The 14,346-nt window shown below is 36.7% G+C and overlaps 2 gene segments (V, D, J or C); both read right to left on the reverse strand.

Moving 5' to 3' along the window:
• Nucleotides 1-1,008: 1,008 nt before the first annotated feature.
• On the reverse strand, nt 1,009-1,465 carry LOC119778292. The segment is given in 2 exon segments: nt 1,009-1,334; nt 1,426-1,465. Coding segments are annotated over 2 exon segments (366 nt in total).
• Nucleotides 1,466-10,545: 9,080 nt separating this feature from the next.
• Nucleotides 10,546-11,847, reverse strand: LOC119778293. The segment is given in 3 exon segments: nt 10,546-10,883; nt 10,976-11,135; nt 11,833-11,847. Coding segments are annotated over 3 exon segments (513 nt in total).
• Between the last annotated feature and the right edge of the window lie 2,499 nt (nt 11,848-14,346).

The following is a 14,346-nucleotide window of genomic DNA, read 5'->3' on the forward strand; positions in this document are numbered from 1 at the left end:
CCAACTGGTTCCCCCTCTCATCGTGTCCTACGATGGTATAGATCCTGAAGATCTATACCTTCAGGTATAGATCAACTTCAAACTCAGTCAAGCTACTCCAGACCCCTGGCTAACCAAACTCTCCCTTCTCTACAGAGGACCCTCGTGAAGTCTGTCCCGGGCTTGTACCTGACTCTGTGATTGCATGATTTGTGCTTCTTCAATAAACTGTTGAACTTTTTATCCCAGTCTCCGTGGTGTGTTCTGCATGTGGGTTAAGTCAGTGAAGCCCATCATGACAGTTGATTATATTTCTCAAAGGCATTGGAGTTATTCACAGCTGTAGTAATTGGAATTGTTAAGTGAAGTGTACAGATAAAATTTGTCTTTGTTTAGAAACAAAAGATGATATGAAAAGATCTTGAATGACATATCAAAAATATTTTGCAATTGATTGGAACGATGTTGAAAATTTGACTATTTCTGTAACTTGATTATAGAATTCATAAACATTATGTAGAAAGATGACCACGAAGCTCAAACATGTGTACAAACTTCTTACCATTTGATATTTCAAAGCCTTAAATCTTAGAAAATTTGGTGAGCACAAAGTGGGTTCAGACAGTAGCTGCATCCATATTTGTTAGTACTCAAAGTATCACACTGGCATACACAATTTATAGTTTAAGAAAATAAACTGCCAGAAGATAAACATAGTTATAGCAGTGATTCTAACTGGGAAAAGCATGTCAGTTTGTGTTCCTTAAAACATAGTGAGATTAGCCTACAAACTAAAAGAGGAAGAAAAGATAAAAAATAAGATAAAAAGTCTTGTTTTTTCCTTTATCACAAAAACGATTAAATAGCCATGATATATTTCCCTACAGGAGGCTTTTAATATTTAATAAAAATAAAAAAAAATTAAAGGGTCTAAATTTTAGCATGCAAAGTTTTATTCCTTTCATGCTTCACATGTCAACAAGTTAAAAAGCAGAAGTATTATTGAAGAGGTTTTTGTCATGGTGTGAATCACTGTGATACGTGCTCTTTAGCAGAGGTGTCCCATGTGCTACAGTAATATACTGCAGCGTCTCCTTCAACATTGCTAATTCTAAGATGATAATCTGAGTTTGACTGATGATTAACAGTAAATTTGGGAGCAGAGAAACCAGAACCAAAGTCTGGAGAGCTCCAGCCCTTATTAAAATTTAAAACAAACTGAGGGATTCCTCCTGGAATCTGTTTGAAAAAACGTGGTCCAGTAACAGCTGAATTACAGTCCATGTTGGCCGTCTCTCCTTTCCTCACCATCACAACTAAAGGCACCTGTGACACAACTACCACACCATTCACACCTGCAAGCAAAGACATGACATAAAGTTACAGTAAGAGAAACATAGATTAATCCAACAGGAGCTCCAGTCTGCAGTAAGTCATCCTGCTTACATGTTAGAGCTGTGATGAGAGAGCAAAGGGTCCCCAGCATGTTGTCAGTTTCTGCTAAGAATGATCTTGGTCCTTCTGAAGTAACCTTACTTCTGACAGATGAAAAAGTTTAAAGGATGAGGAGAGGAGGTGGAGGAGATATTTATCAGAAGACTCAGACTAACAGGAACAGACAGGAGGAGGAGCTCTGATACGTTATGGTGTGAAGGACTTCTTTGACCAAATTGGCATCAGTCTCTTGATTTGTTTTTAATTATTTTAGCATCATGAACTAGTAAATCCAGTTTTTCTCAAACAGTACTCCAAAGCCGGATCAGGGAAGATCAGGTTGGCTGAAGTTAATGAGAGAGCTCACTGTGGTGCAGTCTGGAGGCATGGCTGAAACCAATTTGATGGCACAATTTATATTATAGCCACTATTTTTTTAACCACCGAAAATTAATTTTAGTCTCAAAATCTGATATTTTAATTTCCCGTACAATTTTTCTCTTTAAACAACTGTTACATTTTTTAGGATATTTATGCATAAAGCATCATGAAAACTTAACTGAATTATCACTATATATTGTTCCTTTTTTACTTATTACATGTGAGAAGCAAGAATTCTTTCAGCCCCTCAAAACCCACCCGATCGTCTGCAACCATTTTTATAGCGTTTACAACTAACAACTGCATGAGGAGTACAACGGTAAAACTTTTACCAATATAGATATGTTAGACATTGTTGAAAAGCTTAGATTCTCTTTACAGTCCAACCACCTAGTTCATTTTGTGGATACAGGCAGCTGTCATGAACCAAGGACAGATGGACCCAGTATTCAGGAGAGACAGTCAGTAGGAAAGTTCAAAAGGTTTATTAAAATTAAAACCAAACAAAAGCGGAGCTGTGGCTCGCGGACATTGCAGGCGGGGGGGCGGGGCACCGCCCAATCTCAGACACTCTGGGGGAGAAACACAGGTAAGTGACCACGATCAACTGATAGGAGATTATCTGTGAAGGTCACTTACCTGGTTTAACAGTCCAGTCCAGTGTCCCCAGTGCTGCAGTCCCAGAGGTGATGCTGGAAGCTGATCCTGGTGAGGGATCCCGAACAGACAGGAACAGGCGGGATCCAGATCAGGCAGGAGCAGAAAGAGGTGGCAGGATCCAGACTTCCAGGCATCCACAGACTTCCAGGAGGGTTAAGAGTCAGACTGGGACCAGAAGCATGACCAGGTGGTCACACACAGGAGCAGACAGGATCAGGTGCAGACAGGCAGGCTCAGTGGAAGAGGGTAGCCGAGACAGGACGTAGGAACTGGAACTTGAAGCTGGACTTTAAATTGGTCTCCTCCCTGGAGCCAGGCTTACTTTGAAAAAAACTGACCCCCCCCCCATAATGAGCCAAAAACCCAGAGGACTCCGTGGGGGAGGAACAGTGGACAATCAGGAGACGAGACAAACACTAAAACCCTCTTTCCACTGGCAGCTAGAATCCAGGACATGAACCAAGGAAATAAAACTGACAGAAAGACAAGTAATGATCTGGCTCTGAATGCTCAGGCTGAACTGAATATAAACCAGAGGAAACAGGTGAGGGGAATAAATTATAATTGAGGCAGGGAAGGAAGAGGGCAGGTGAGAGGAATTACTAATTAAGGGAGAGCAAACAGGCCAGATCATGACAGCAGCACCAAAGCACAATTAACACAGATATAGCAGCATGTCAAAATGTAAACATTAGAGCGATATTACCAGGTCGGCTGTTTGGCTTTGTAGCCAATGAAATAAGGTTTCAAACAAGAGTAGACATGACTGGGTTGCATAAAGCAGAGCCGTGTTACTGGCTTGTGTAAGAGTGAAACACACTGCTTAGAATTAATAAATGCGCGCATTTCAAAGCTGAATAATAACAACGGTATGATATTTTTGAAGTTTGGATGGTGATTTTGTTTATTACAATACCTAAGGCCAAAAAAACAAAACAAAATACAGCTCAGAATAGGCTCTGGGGCTTATTTAAGCTTGAAAATCAACTGTTTCACTTTTTTTTTTTTTTATAGATTTTATGTTATTTTAGTGTCATAAATGTTACATTTTGTTATATACACTGATTCTGAAAAAAAAAAAAGTTGAAAAATACTTGATTCATAAATGTTTTGTGGCCATCATATAAGGCTTCGGTGTTATTCTAGGGGTCAAATAGTTGACTAAAAGCATTTGGCACAATTTAGCACAATCTAGCTCATTTGGAGAGATTTGGAGACGCTGGTGACACCAAAAGTTCAAAGCCCCACAGCTCTGGAACTGTTGTAGCTAGAGGTCTGAAATTTTCTGCATTTGTGGTTGACATAATGTAGAATCCAATGACAGCTTGTCAGCTTGTGGAGTCAATGTTCCCTAAAATTAAGGTGTCATGGTCTTGGTTCTGTTGTACTTTACTTTGCTCCTTGTTTTCTAGTTTTATTGGTTTAATTCCTGTTTTGTTGATTTATGTTAGTTCTCATGTTATTCTGTTGTCCTCTGTTGCCCTCTTGTGTGTGTGTGTGTGTGTGTGTGTGTGTGTGTTCCTTTCCCCTTGGCTACCTTGTTGTCTTCTCTCACACCTGCTCCTTGTAAGCTTGTTAGCCCTGCCTTTGTCTCAGTCAGCTATTTATACTCTACCTCTGCTGTCACTCCTTGTTGGTTCCTTGTCTTTGCTCTCTTCTCATACAGTTGTCTACCCACCCCGTCTCTCCCTGGCTCCTTGTGTTTGGTTTCCCCAGTTGTCTCCAGAGTTTGTTACTGTTCTTCATCATTAAAACTGCAAGAAATCTCCTCAGCCCCTCTGCATCTGGGTCCTCTAACCTCTACCAAACCTTGACAGAAGGTGAGAGAACATGACTGAGATGTATAAAGAAGCTCAGGAAAGAAAACAGGTAGGAGATTTAAGGTACAACAAAAACATTTACCACATCCTTTTTAATGCTTTCAAATGATAATAGATTGCTGAAGTTCAACTTTAGTGATTGTAATGTTCACATTATTTTAAACTTGTCATTACTTTTACTTTGATTTGTACTGAACTGAATGGGCCCTGCATTTATACCATGAGCACATTGAGGTGTGAAAATCTAATTAAATTAAATATTTATATTATATGTCCATAGCAAATCAGCTTTGTGGCAACCTCATGTACTATTTTATACACTTCAGTTAAATCATGGAAGTTCCTAAATAGATAACCTCCTTAAATATCCTTTTAAATTGATTGCTACTCTCAAAAGACCAAACAGATGTACATGCTAATAAAGTTCTAAAGAAGGTGACGGTTGGAGGATCAAAATATAGTTTAACTCACCAGTGGATATAAAACGATCTTCTTAGAAAATATCCCACTAATGCTACATGTTGTCCATATCAAAATCCTGTTTAAACACCCATAGTAAAAATGATTGGATTAAAAAGTCTGGTTACCAATATTCTGACATAACTTTTAAATGTATATAAGGTGATACCAGCATGATGATGATGGTTAAGATTTTGGACATTTTTTAAAATTCCTTAAAATAATTATAAAGATATTCCATCCAGCTGAAAAATTTTCATTTGGAGGAAACGAAAAGCAAAAAAAAAAAAAAAAAGAGAGATGAGTATTTTTCAAAGAAAAATACTCATCTCTTTATAATTTTGGTGTTCCGCCTCTCTGCCTGCTCAGATGCCTCTCTCCTTCGCATTCCGCTTGCTTACATTTTCCCAAGCTGGATTACTTCTGAAACATTTTAAAACATTTAAAGGACTAATGTCCAAGCAGGATCTAGAAAAACAAATTTTATTATTTATCTTCAGTAGAATTGATTACTGCAACAATGTCCTCATAGGGTTACCTAAAGAGTCCATCAGACATCATCAGCTAATCCGAAATAGAATGTGTTCTTATTAAAACTAAGAAAGAAGAGCACATCAGCCTGGTTCTAAATTTAAAATCTATTATATGCTCCTAACTTCTGCCTAGGCTTCATGACAAAAACCTCACTAAAAACACCTGTGCTTTTTAACATGTTTAACTATGTTGCACATAGATTTTTTTTATATATAAAATAGAACAGAACAGAAATAATTTCAACACAGACACTTTTATCATATGGAATTCTAACCAATGAAATATATTAAGACCTACTTTTCCATGTAAAAAGTTAAAGATATTGTTTAGAAAATAATAATAATCAGAATTGTTAAATGAGCTGTACAGATAACCATTAAAAAAAACAGCAAAGATATTATGACAAATAATAATGACATGTCCAAGCTATGTGTGTATAAACCTATGCTATAAATGAGAATTGAAAATGTGATTATTCATGGAACTCCCTTAACTAATTGAAAAGCATTGTGTAGAAAGGTGAATATCAAGCTCTAACAATTATGCATATTTTTAAGTGTGTTGTTTTGAAGCATTGCATTTTATTGTGATTTTTCCAACCAAAAAGCTAATGCAAATAGAGTATAGTATCATAATGATAACTTTGTAAATTCTCTGTCATAGCAACCATAAAACAGGCTTTAATTAGAAGGCAACCAGACAGTTTATTCTAAAAACGTTTTGATCCCTTTACAGGAGTTACTGTCAATTTTGTTGGTTCACACTGGTTCACACCAGAACAATCTTTAGTTACAGTACATTACAAGCACATTACAAGTCAGATGCAGATCAAATATCCACCCCTTGTTCTTCTGAATTATTGGACTCTTATTATGCAGGAGCTCTGTGATTGGCTTTTTGAACACAAATGAGAGGTTTTATGTAATTCCTTTGAGATTATTTCCATGACTAAAGTGTAAATACTTGGAGGCTGAAAATGCAATCTTTCAACTATTCAGTGATGTTTCTCTTTTTAACAAATATGGCTTCCTTCACCCCTCTTTCCAACCAGTTCTCTCTGTCCAGAATCTGAACATTTTGTTTTTCAAATGTGTGTCATTTGTTCTTGAGTTGCAAGTGCACATCTGATTCTTTCCATGATTTACTGGCGCTCCTATGCTGTAGAACACATTTATGTAGATGTTATTTGGTTTTTCCAAAACAGGAGGCTGTACAACCCTCTATGCAATGGAACGCGTACACAGTTCTATTCAGCTTAAATTTGTGTATTCTGTCATTACGATTAACCAATGTATCGGGAAAATGCTTTTGTCATGGTTCTGCTCTTTCTGGACTTTTGGTTTCTGTTTAGGTTTTCTTTTGGGCTCTCAGTTATGCTTTATATTATGTTGTTCAGTGTTTATCACTTTTGAATTCTTAGTTTTACTCCCATTTGTCAGTGTCATGAACCGAGGACATGTGGACCCAGTATTCAAGGAGAGACAGTCAGTAGGAAAGTTCAAACGTTTATTAAATTTAAAAAAACAAAAGCGGAGCTGTGGCTCGCGGACACTGCAGGCGGGGGGGCAGGGCACCGCCCAATCTCAGACACTCTAGGGGAGAAACACAGGTAAGTGACCACGATCATCTGACTGAAGATGATGTTCTCAGTGAGTCACTTACCTGGTTTAGCAGTCCAGACCAAGAATGTCCCAGTGCTGCAGTTCCAGAGGTCATGCTGGAAGCCGGTCCTGGTCAGGGATCTAGAACAGACAGAAAGAGACAGGAACAGGCAGGATCCAGATCAGGCAGGAACAGAAACAGGTGGCAGGATCCAGACTTCCAGACATCCACAGGCTCCCAGGAGGGTTCAGAGTCTGACTGGGACCAGAAGCATGACCAGGTGGTCACGCACAGGAGCAGACAGGATCAGGTGCAGACAGGCAGGCTCAGTGGGAGAGGGTAGCCGAGACAGGACGTGGAACCAGAACTTGATGCAGGAACTTTAAACTGGTCTCCTCCCTGGAGCCAGGCTTACTTTGAAAAAAACTTAACCTCCCCCCATAATGAGCCAAAACCCAGAGGACTCCGCGGGGGAGGAACAGTGGACAATCAGGAGACGAGACAAACACTAAAACCCTCTTTCCACTGGCAGCTAGGATCCAGGACATTAACCAAGGAAATAAAACTAACAGACAGGCTAACAGAAAGACAAGTAATGATCTGGCCCTGAATGCTCAGGCTGAACTGAATTTAAACCAGAGGAAACAGGTGAGAGGAATAAATTATGATTGAGGGACGGAGGAGAAACAGCAGGTAAGAGGAATTACTAATTAAGGGAGAGCAAACAGGCCAGATCATGACAGTTAGTTCTTTCAGTTATCTCTTCAGAATTGTTGATATTATTCACATTATTCATATATTATTCATTTTTTGGTCTAGTTTTAGTTGCAGTTATTGGTTTTATTTCCTTTAGCTTAATTTAAGTTCTTTCCTCTTTACAGTTAGATCCTGTTTTTCCTGATTATATTTTGCTGCCCCTATTGTCCCTTTTCTTTCCGCTTATTTTCTTTTTAGTTGCTCCTGCCCATACCTGCTCCCTATTAACTGATTAGCCCATGTATTGTTTCTCCCATGTGGTATATACCCCATGCCCCTTTTCCTCCTTTTTGCACCTTTCTTTTACTAGTGAGCGATGTGAAATGAAAGTGAGAGATGGAGTCTTATCTTACCTAATCAAATATACAGCTCCTGTGCAGTTCCTCTCTTTGCTGGATTCTCTTCATTACTCTATTACTTATGTTAGTTTCACTGAGCGTCTCCTAGTTTTTGATTCCTGATTTCTTTGCCTGTTATTTCTGGATTAGTTGTTTCTGTCCTATCAACATGATTAAATCTGCAAAAAAAATCATCTCTGCCTCTTCATCTCTGAATCTTGGCCCTCAACAAACAACCACCAAACCTGACAGCTTCTGAGTGTCTGAGATATTCCGGATGAATAAGGAATTTCTCTATTGTGATACCTTGAGGTATCACAATGAAGAAAAAGAAATAATAATAATAATAAGAATAATAATAATAATAATTAGGGCTGCAACTAACGATTATTTTAAAAATCGATGAATCGGACGATTATTTTTTCGATTAATCGATGAATCGGACAAAAAAATTTTTTTATATTAACCTCTTTATTCCAAAATAAACATTTTAGACAGAACAAACAAGCACACAAGTACAGGTTGCTCATTAACTGTACTGGTGCAATATGAAAAATAAATGTTTGTGTTAAAACTACGCAAACTTACATGAGAAATGTAGCTGTACATCCACAAAATATAGGCTACTTTGTTTCATAAAGCACAAAAAAAGACATTTTTGTTTTTAAAAGCCCCTAAGGGGTTCAAAAAATAGGTCCCCCCTTTTCAACAAATGAGTTTTTTTAGACTAGAAGAGTTCTGCCTTTTAAGACAGGAAAGTATAGCAGTTAAAGTTGCTACTTGAGAAAATACTGAACCATAGAGATAAAAATAGCCCTGTGATTCAAATTATAAATTGTATTTGGAATAAAAATGAGAGAACTAGGGGTGCTAAAAAACACATCCTCCAAAGACAGATATTTACATGGGAATGTGGCAGATAATTAATTGACATATTACTGATCTTGCTGGATTTTGTTCTGCTTTACTTCCATAAATTGCAGGATCTTCTTTACTTTATCTTTGCCAGAAGATTTAAACTTTAAAAGCCTTGCCCTCATAATTTGCAAGTTAATTTATTTATAAAGAAAATATAAACGCTGCTTAAGCTAATTCAAATGAAATTAGAAGTAAAATAAGTAGCCAACCTTATCACTGTCTGTAACCTACTAACACGGTAAGGAAAGCATCAGATGAGCTACCTGAGAAACTAACGTTACGTTTCCCCACTTTAAAACCAAACAAACATGGTGCTTCCGTGCCATGTTAATTTCTTTTGAAAAAAGTTGCATGTTATCACATTTTTTCGCTTTACAAAGCGCAGGCTATTTTAATTATTGTGATCAATTTGCGCCGTCAATCCCGGTGCATGCGCGCTTCATTTGCAGTCTGGACGCTGAGGGTCTGACTGCAGCGCTGAGAGGGAGTCCTGCGGGAAAACGCGGTTGGTGTGGGGGAGGCGCCCCACGGCAGAGTAGGAACGATACATGCTTTCACGTAAGAGTCTCCAAAAGCCGCCAGTGACACCGAAAAAAGTCGCCAGATTTGTCGCTAGTCGCTGTTTTGAAAAATAGTCACTGGAGGGGTCTGAAAAGTCGCTGAGTTGGCAACACTGCACCTGCGGCGCTGACTCGCTCTGCCATATTTTTTTTTTTTCCTCTTTCAGTCAAGAGGCAGTGATGACGGCGCAGCGGATGACGCAATAATCGCGCGACACAACTAATCGATGATGAAATTCGTTGCCAACGCTTTTAAAAGTCGATTTTTATCGATTTTATCGATTCGTTGTTGTAGCCCTAATAATAATAATAAAGAACCAGAGATGAACATATGTATCAGCAGCAATTATAACTCAGAGAGGCTACAGCATGTCTGTTTGTGTTCCTAAAAATTTAGCTGTGAGTTGAACCTTTGAAAGAGAAGGCTGACTCAAAGTATAACAATCTAGGTAAATGAAAACAGGGCAAGAGAGAAAATTTACTTTCAGTCTTAAAAGCAATGCTTAAGGATCCATTTTGCTGGAGTAAAAAAAAAAAATAATGGTTGGATTTTATTTTTCTTATGAAGTTTTAGCTTTTTTGGGTGAATAATTTATATTGTCTCATTTTTTTCTTTGGTTTCTGATCATTAAAGATGAAAAAATAAAGTTCTGTTGATAATGGTACTTTGATTGTGGAAGGGTAAACACATGATCCTTGATTTTACAATAAGACTGAAGTAAATCATTAATCAAGTTAATTAATAAGACTTGCTAGTTTTGCAAATATGAAACAATTCAGAAAATACTTTATTAGGTCCAGATTGTGTACTTTCCTTAGTTTAGTTGTTAAACTGAGATGGGATTTTTTATAAACTGGTGTTGTTTTCATAGGGAGTCTTGAGCTTTGTGTTTTTTTTAAATTAGATTTTAATAGAATGTTCTCACTGTCATTGTTCTGTGTTCAATAAATAAGCTTAAACAATCATAATATTTCATTGTATTTACATTAAATGAAGACTTAAAGGATCTAAAATTCGGCCTTGACATTTTTTTTGCCTCTATGCTTCACATATCAACAAGTTAAAAAGCAGAAGTATTGACGAGGTTTTTGTCATGGTGTGAATCACTGTGATACCTCCTCTTTAGCAGAGTCATCCCATGTGTGACAGTAATAAACTGCAGAGTCTCCTTTTTCAACATTGCTGATAGTCAAACGATAATCTGATGTTGATTGATGAGTGGAAGTGTGTCTTGCAGAAGGGAACCCAGTCTCATATCTGGGTGAACTCCAGCCATGATAAAACCTCAGCATATAGAGAGGAACTCCTCCTGGGATCTGTCTGTACCAACGGGCACTACTGTCAGTAACAGTCCCCAGGTTACAGTCTATGGTGGCTGTCTCTCCTTTCCTCACCGTCAGAACTGAAGGCTTCTGTGTCACCACTGTCACTCCACTCACACCTGGAAACAACAAGAAGATATAAGGTTAAGAGAAACACACAGACTGATGAATCCAACAGGAGCTCCAGTCTGCAGTAAGTCATCCTGCTTACATGTTAGAGCTGTGATGAGAGAGCAGAGGGTCCCCAGTATGTTGTCAGTTTGTTCTGAGAATGATCTTGGATTTTCTAAGGGTGACCTCACTGCTGACAGATGAGAGAGTTTAGAGGATGAGGAGAGGAGGTGGAGGAGATATTTATTAGAAGACTCAGACTAACAGGAACAGACAGGAGGAGGAGCTCTGATAGTTTTATGGTAAAACTCCTCTTTAATATTTTTTCTTCTCCAATACTTTATTGGCAAAGCAAGTTTATTCTAATGGAATAATTCATCACAGGCAAAATTCAAAGTAAAAAATAAGTGGAATAAAATTAATAAATGATTTTAAATTCTATTCTCTAAGATACGAGAAGTCACTAAAGGGACTTCAGAACCCGGCTGATGTGCTCTACTTCCTTAGTTCAAATGAGAACATGGGCAGCGGTGTTTTGGATCAGCTGCAGATGTCTGATGGACTCTTTAGGCAAACCTATGAGGACACTAATGCAGTAATCAATTCCACTAAAGATATATATATGAATGGGTTTTTCTAAATCCTGCTTGGACATTAATCCTTTAAAATGAAATGTTCTTCATGTGATAAAAAGTTTAACTGCCTTTCTGTGTTTCTGAACGTTCAGGTCTGAGACCATAATGACACCAAGATTTTGGCCATAATCAGTGGTTTCTTATAGGTCTTATAGGTCTCAATATGTTTTTTTTATTTCACTTGAAAAGAAATGAACAAAATACTGTTGAGGTTAAAATCACAAATTGACAGCATGCTGTGGGCCCCCTGTGCTGTCATCAATCCTCCAACATGTAAATATCTCCTTTGCATTACATATGTTGTCTTTTAAACAAACATTACACTCATGTCTTTCATTTTGGTCACTAATTTACAGAAAAAATAAATATCATTAACAAAAACATATGATTGTACATTAGAAGCTACTGTTTTGTATGTTTTCTGATTGTTACTTCTCTCAGTTGTTTAGAATATTGTTAACACTGGAGGTGGAAAGCTGGGTTGAATTATAGATTTAATTTCATAGATTATTTTCTTTGTCTAGTTTTGAAGATAATAACATGAAATTAAAATTTTGAAACCAAAATCATTAAATTAACATTTCCTTGAATCGAATTGGGATACATAAATTGAATGATTGGATCTGACTGATTGCGACCATATTTACAATGAATCAGATTACTTTAAATAAATCACAAGATATATCCTGCAGTGAAAATAGAGTTAATCTTACCTCAATTTCTAAAATATGTTATATGTGATTTTAACCTATTGGGAAGAAACTTTCAAATATTGTTTTCATCCATTTAGGTTCCTGTAAAAATCAATCAGGCACATGCAGCTCATCTGTACTTTGATCACTACATTAGCACCTTAGAGGTTGTAGTAGAAGGATGGAAGTCAATAAAAAATTTTTTTGCCATTAAGAGGCTAAATAGTGTTGGACCTCTAGACATTTTGGAGTTGCTGGTTGGATGGTAAACATCTGGAGTGCAGAGGTAATCAGGGACCTCTTCATTCTGTAATCCCAGGGCAGGACTAAAGATGTGCAGGAAATTATTTAGTTTTTCTGCTCCACCTGAATTGTACAGAAATTGTTCACAACATGAAATGGCGTTGGAAACGGCTAAGAATCTGATGTTAGAGTGTAATACTAAATTATATCCCCATTGAAAAAGGCTGATTAGATCATAATTAGATGCCTTTGATATCTTATCAATGTCTTTGTGATTTAATTAAATAGAGTGCCTAAACAATGGAGGAGCCTTCTGACCTGAAATCTAAGTATATTTATATTTGGTGTATTAATGGTTTTATCGGTGCATTAATGGACATCAGGACTCATCTGAGTAACAAGGTTCAGGTCAATGGCAGAGTAAAAAATTACAATAACAGCCACATACATGTCCCTCATACGAGTGAAAGTATTCAGATTGGAGCAGATTTTGATGCTTTTGAAGGCTGAATTTTGTGGTCGCTGTTCTGGTAAATAACCTTGATCTGCTGGAGGTTTCTATGTGTTCAAAGGGATTTTTTCCTCTCCACTTTCACTGCATGCATGCTCCATGTGATGGATTGTTGCAAAGCCAGTGACACAATGCAAATTAAAGTCTACTGTACTGTAGCCACACTCGTTTCCAGCATGAGCAATTCCTACAAAATGTATGACCGCTTAATCCTACTCTTCACAATTAAAACTTTAATTTAACCTCTAAATAGAATAAGATAAATATATCAGTCAGTTTAACCACAGAAGCAGCACTAAATGAGATTTTTAACAACTTCACACATTAAAAAAATATTTTTTAGAAGATGATGTAATTATTAATTGGTAATCTTTTAAGTGTTAAATATTAGATTAGAACTTCCCTGTGTTAATAAATGAAACTTTATTTTTTCTGTTCCATACCTTAGACACAAACAACCCTTATTATAGTAAATCAGATTTTGTTTCGATTAAAAAAAAAAAAGATATAAATATTTAATCATGCGAACCAATTAAAGAGATTTTCAGTTCTTGTCAGTGAAACCTCTATCTACATCTTCCTCTCTGTTATCACAGGATGCAGCTGCAGACCTTTACTCTATATTTATACATTCATGTAAATGAGGAGCTCCAGTTTTCGGACTCTCTTGGGACCTGCAAATGTTTTTTTTTATTTCTTTCAAATCATCAAGTATCAATAATAAACTTAAAATAAACTATCCTTGGATGATGACGTGATGAAATGTTCACAAATAATATGTGTGTATATATCACAGTCACTTGTTATATAGTTGATTATTTCTTGTTAGTTATTTTTAAATGTTTCTTTAATAGCCTACTCTGTTTTAATGTGAACTTAGGATTCATTAAGCTTTAACTTGCCAATATTAACCTCAGTATCTCAGGGATTGTTTCCTCTTAAACCGCATTAAATTAATAACATAAAAAGAAAAAAAAACAGAGGAAGTCTGTAAACTGAAGAGGTGGAGAGAAGAAAAAGTTATGCTTTACTGATTGAAAAATAAATACGTTATCCCCTGTTTTTAATCTGTTTTTATCTGTTCTATCAGACTATCATTAACTTATAAGAACTTAAACATACATTATTTTTCTTTTATGTTGTATCTACATATTTCCTACTTCTTCAAGTTGATTGAAATAATAGAGTTTGAAAATGTACAAGATAGAAACACATGAATACACTCTATGAATGCAGACCCTTTTATTTTCCAATTATCATTATCATTATTATCACAGGCAAAGTGTGCTGACGCACAGCTACTCTCATTAATATTTATTGAAATGCACATCAGTCTATAATTTTATTATGTATGTTTTTTTTTTTATTGAAAAAGAAAACCGATGCAGCA

The sequence above is a fragment of the Cyprinodon tularosa genome, unplaced genomic scaffold, assembly GCF_016077235.1.
Source record: "Cyprinodon tularosa strain WSP-4 unplaced genomic scaffold, ASM1607723v1 ctg131, whole genome shotgun sequence".
NCBI lineage: Eukaryota > Metazoa > Chordata > Actinopteri > Cyprinodontiformes > Cyprinodontidae > Cyprinodon > Cyprinodon tularosa.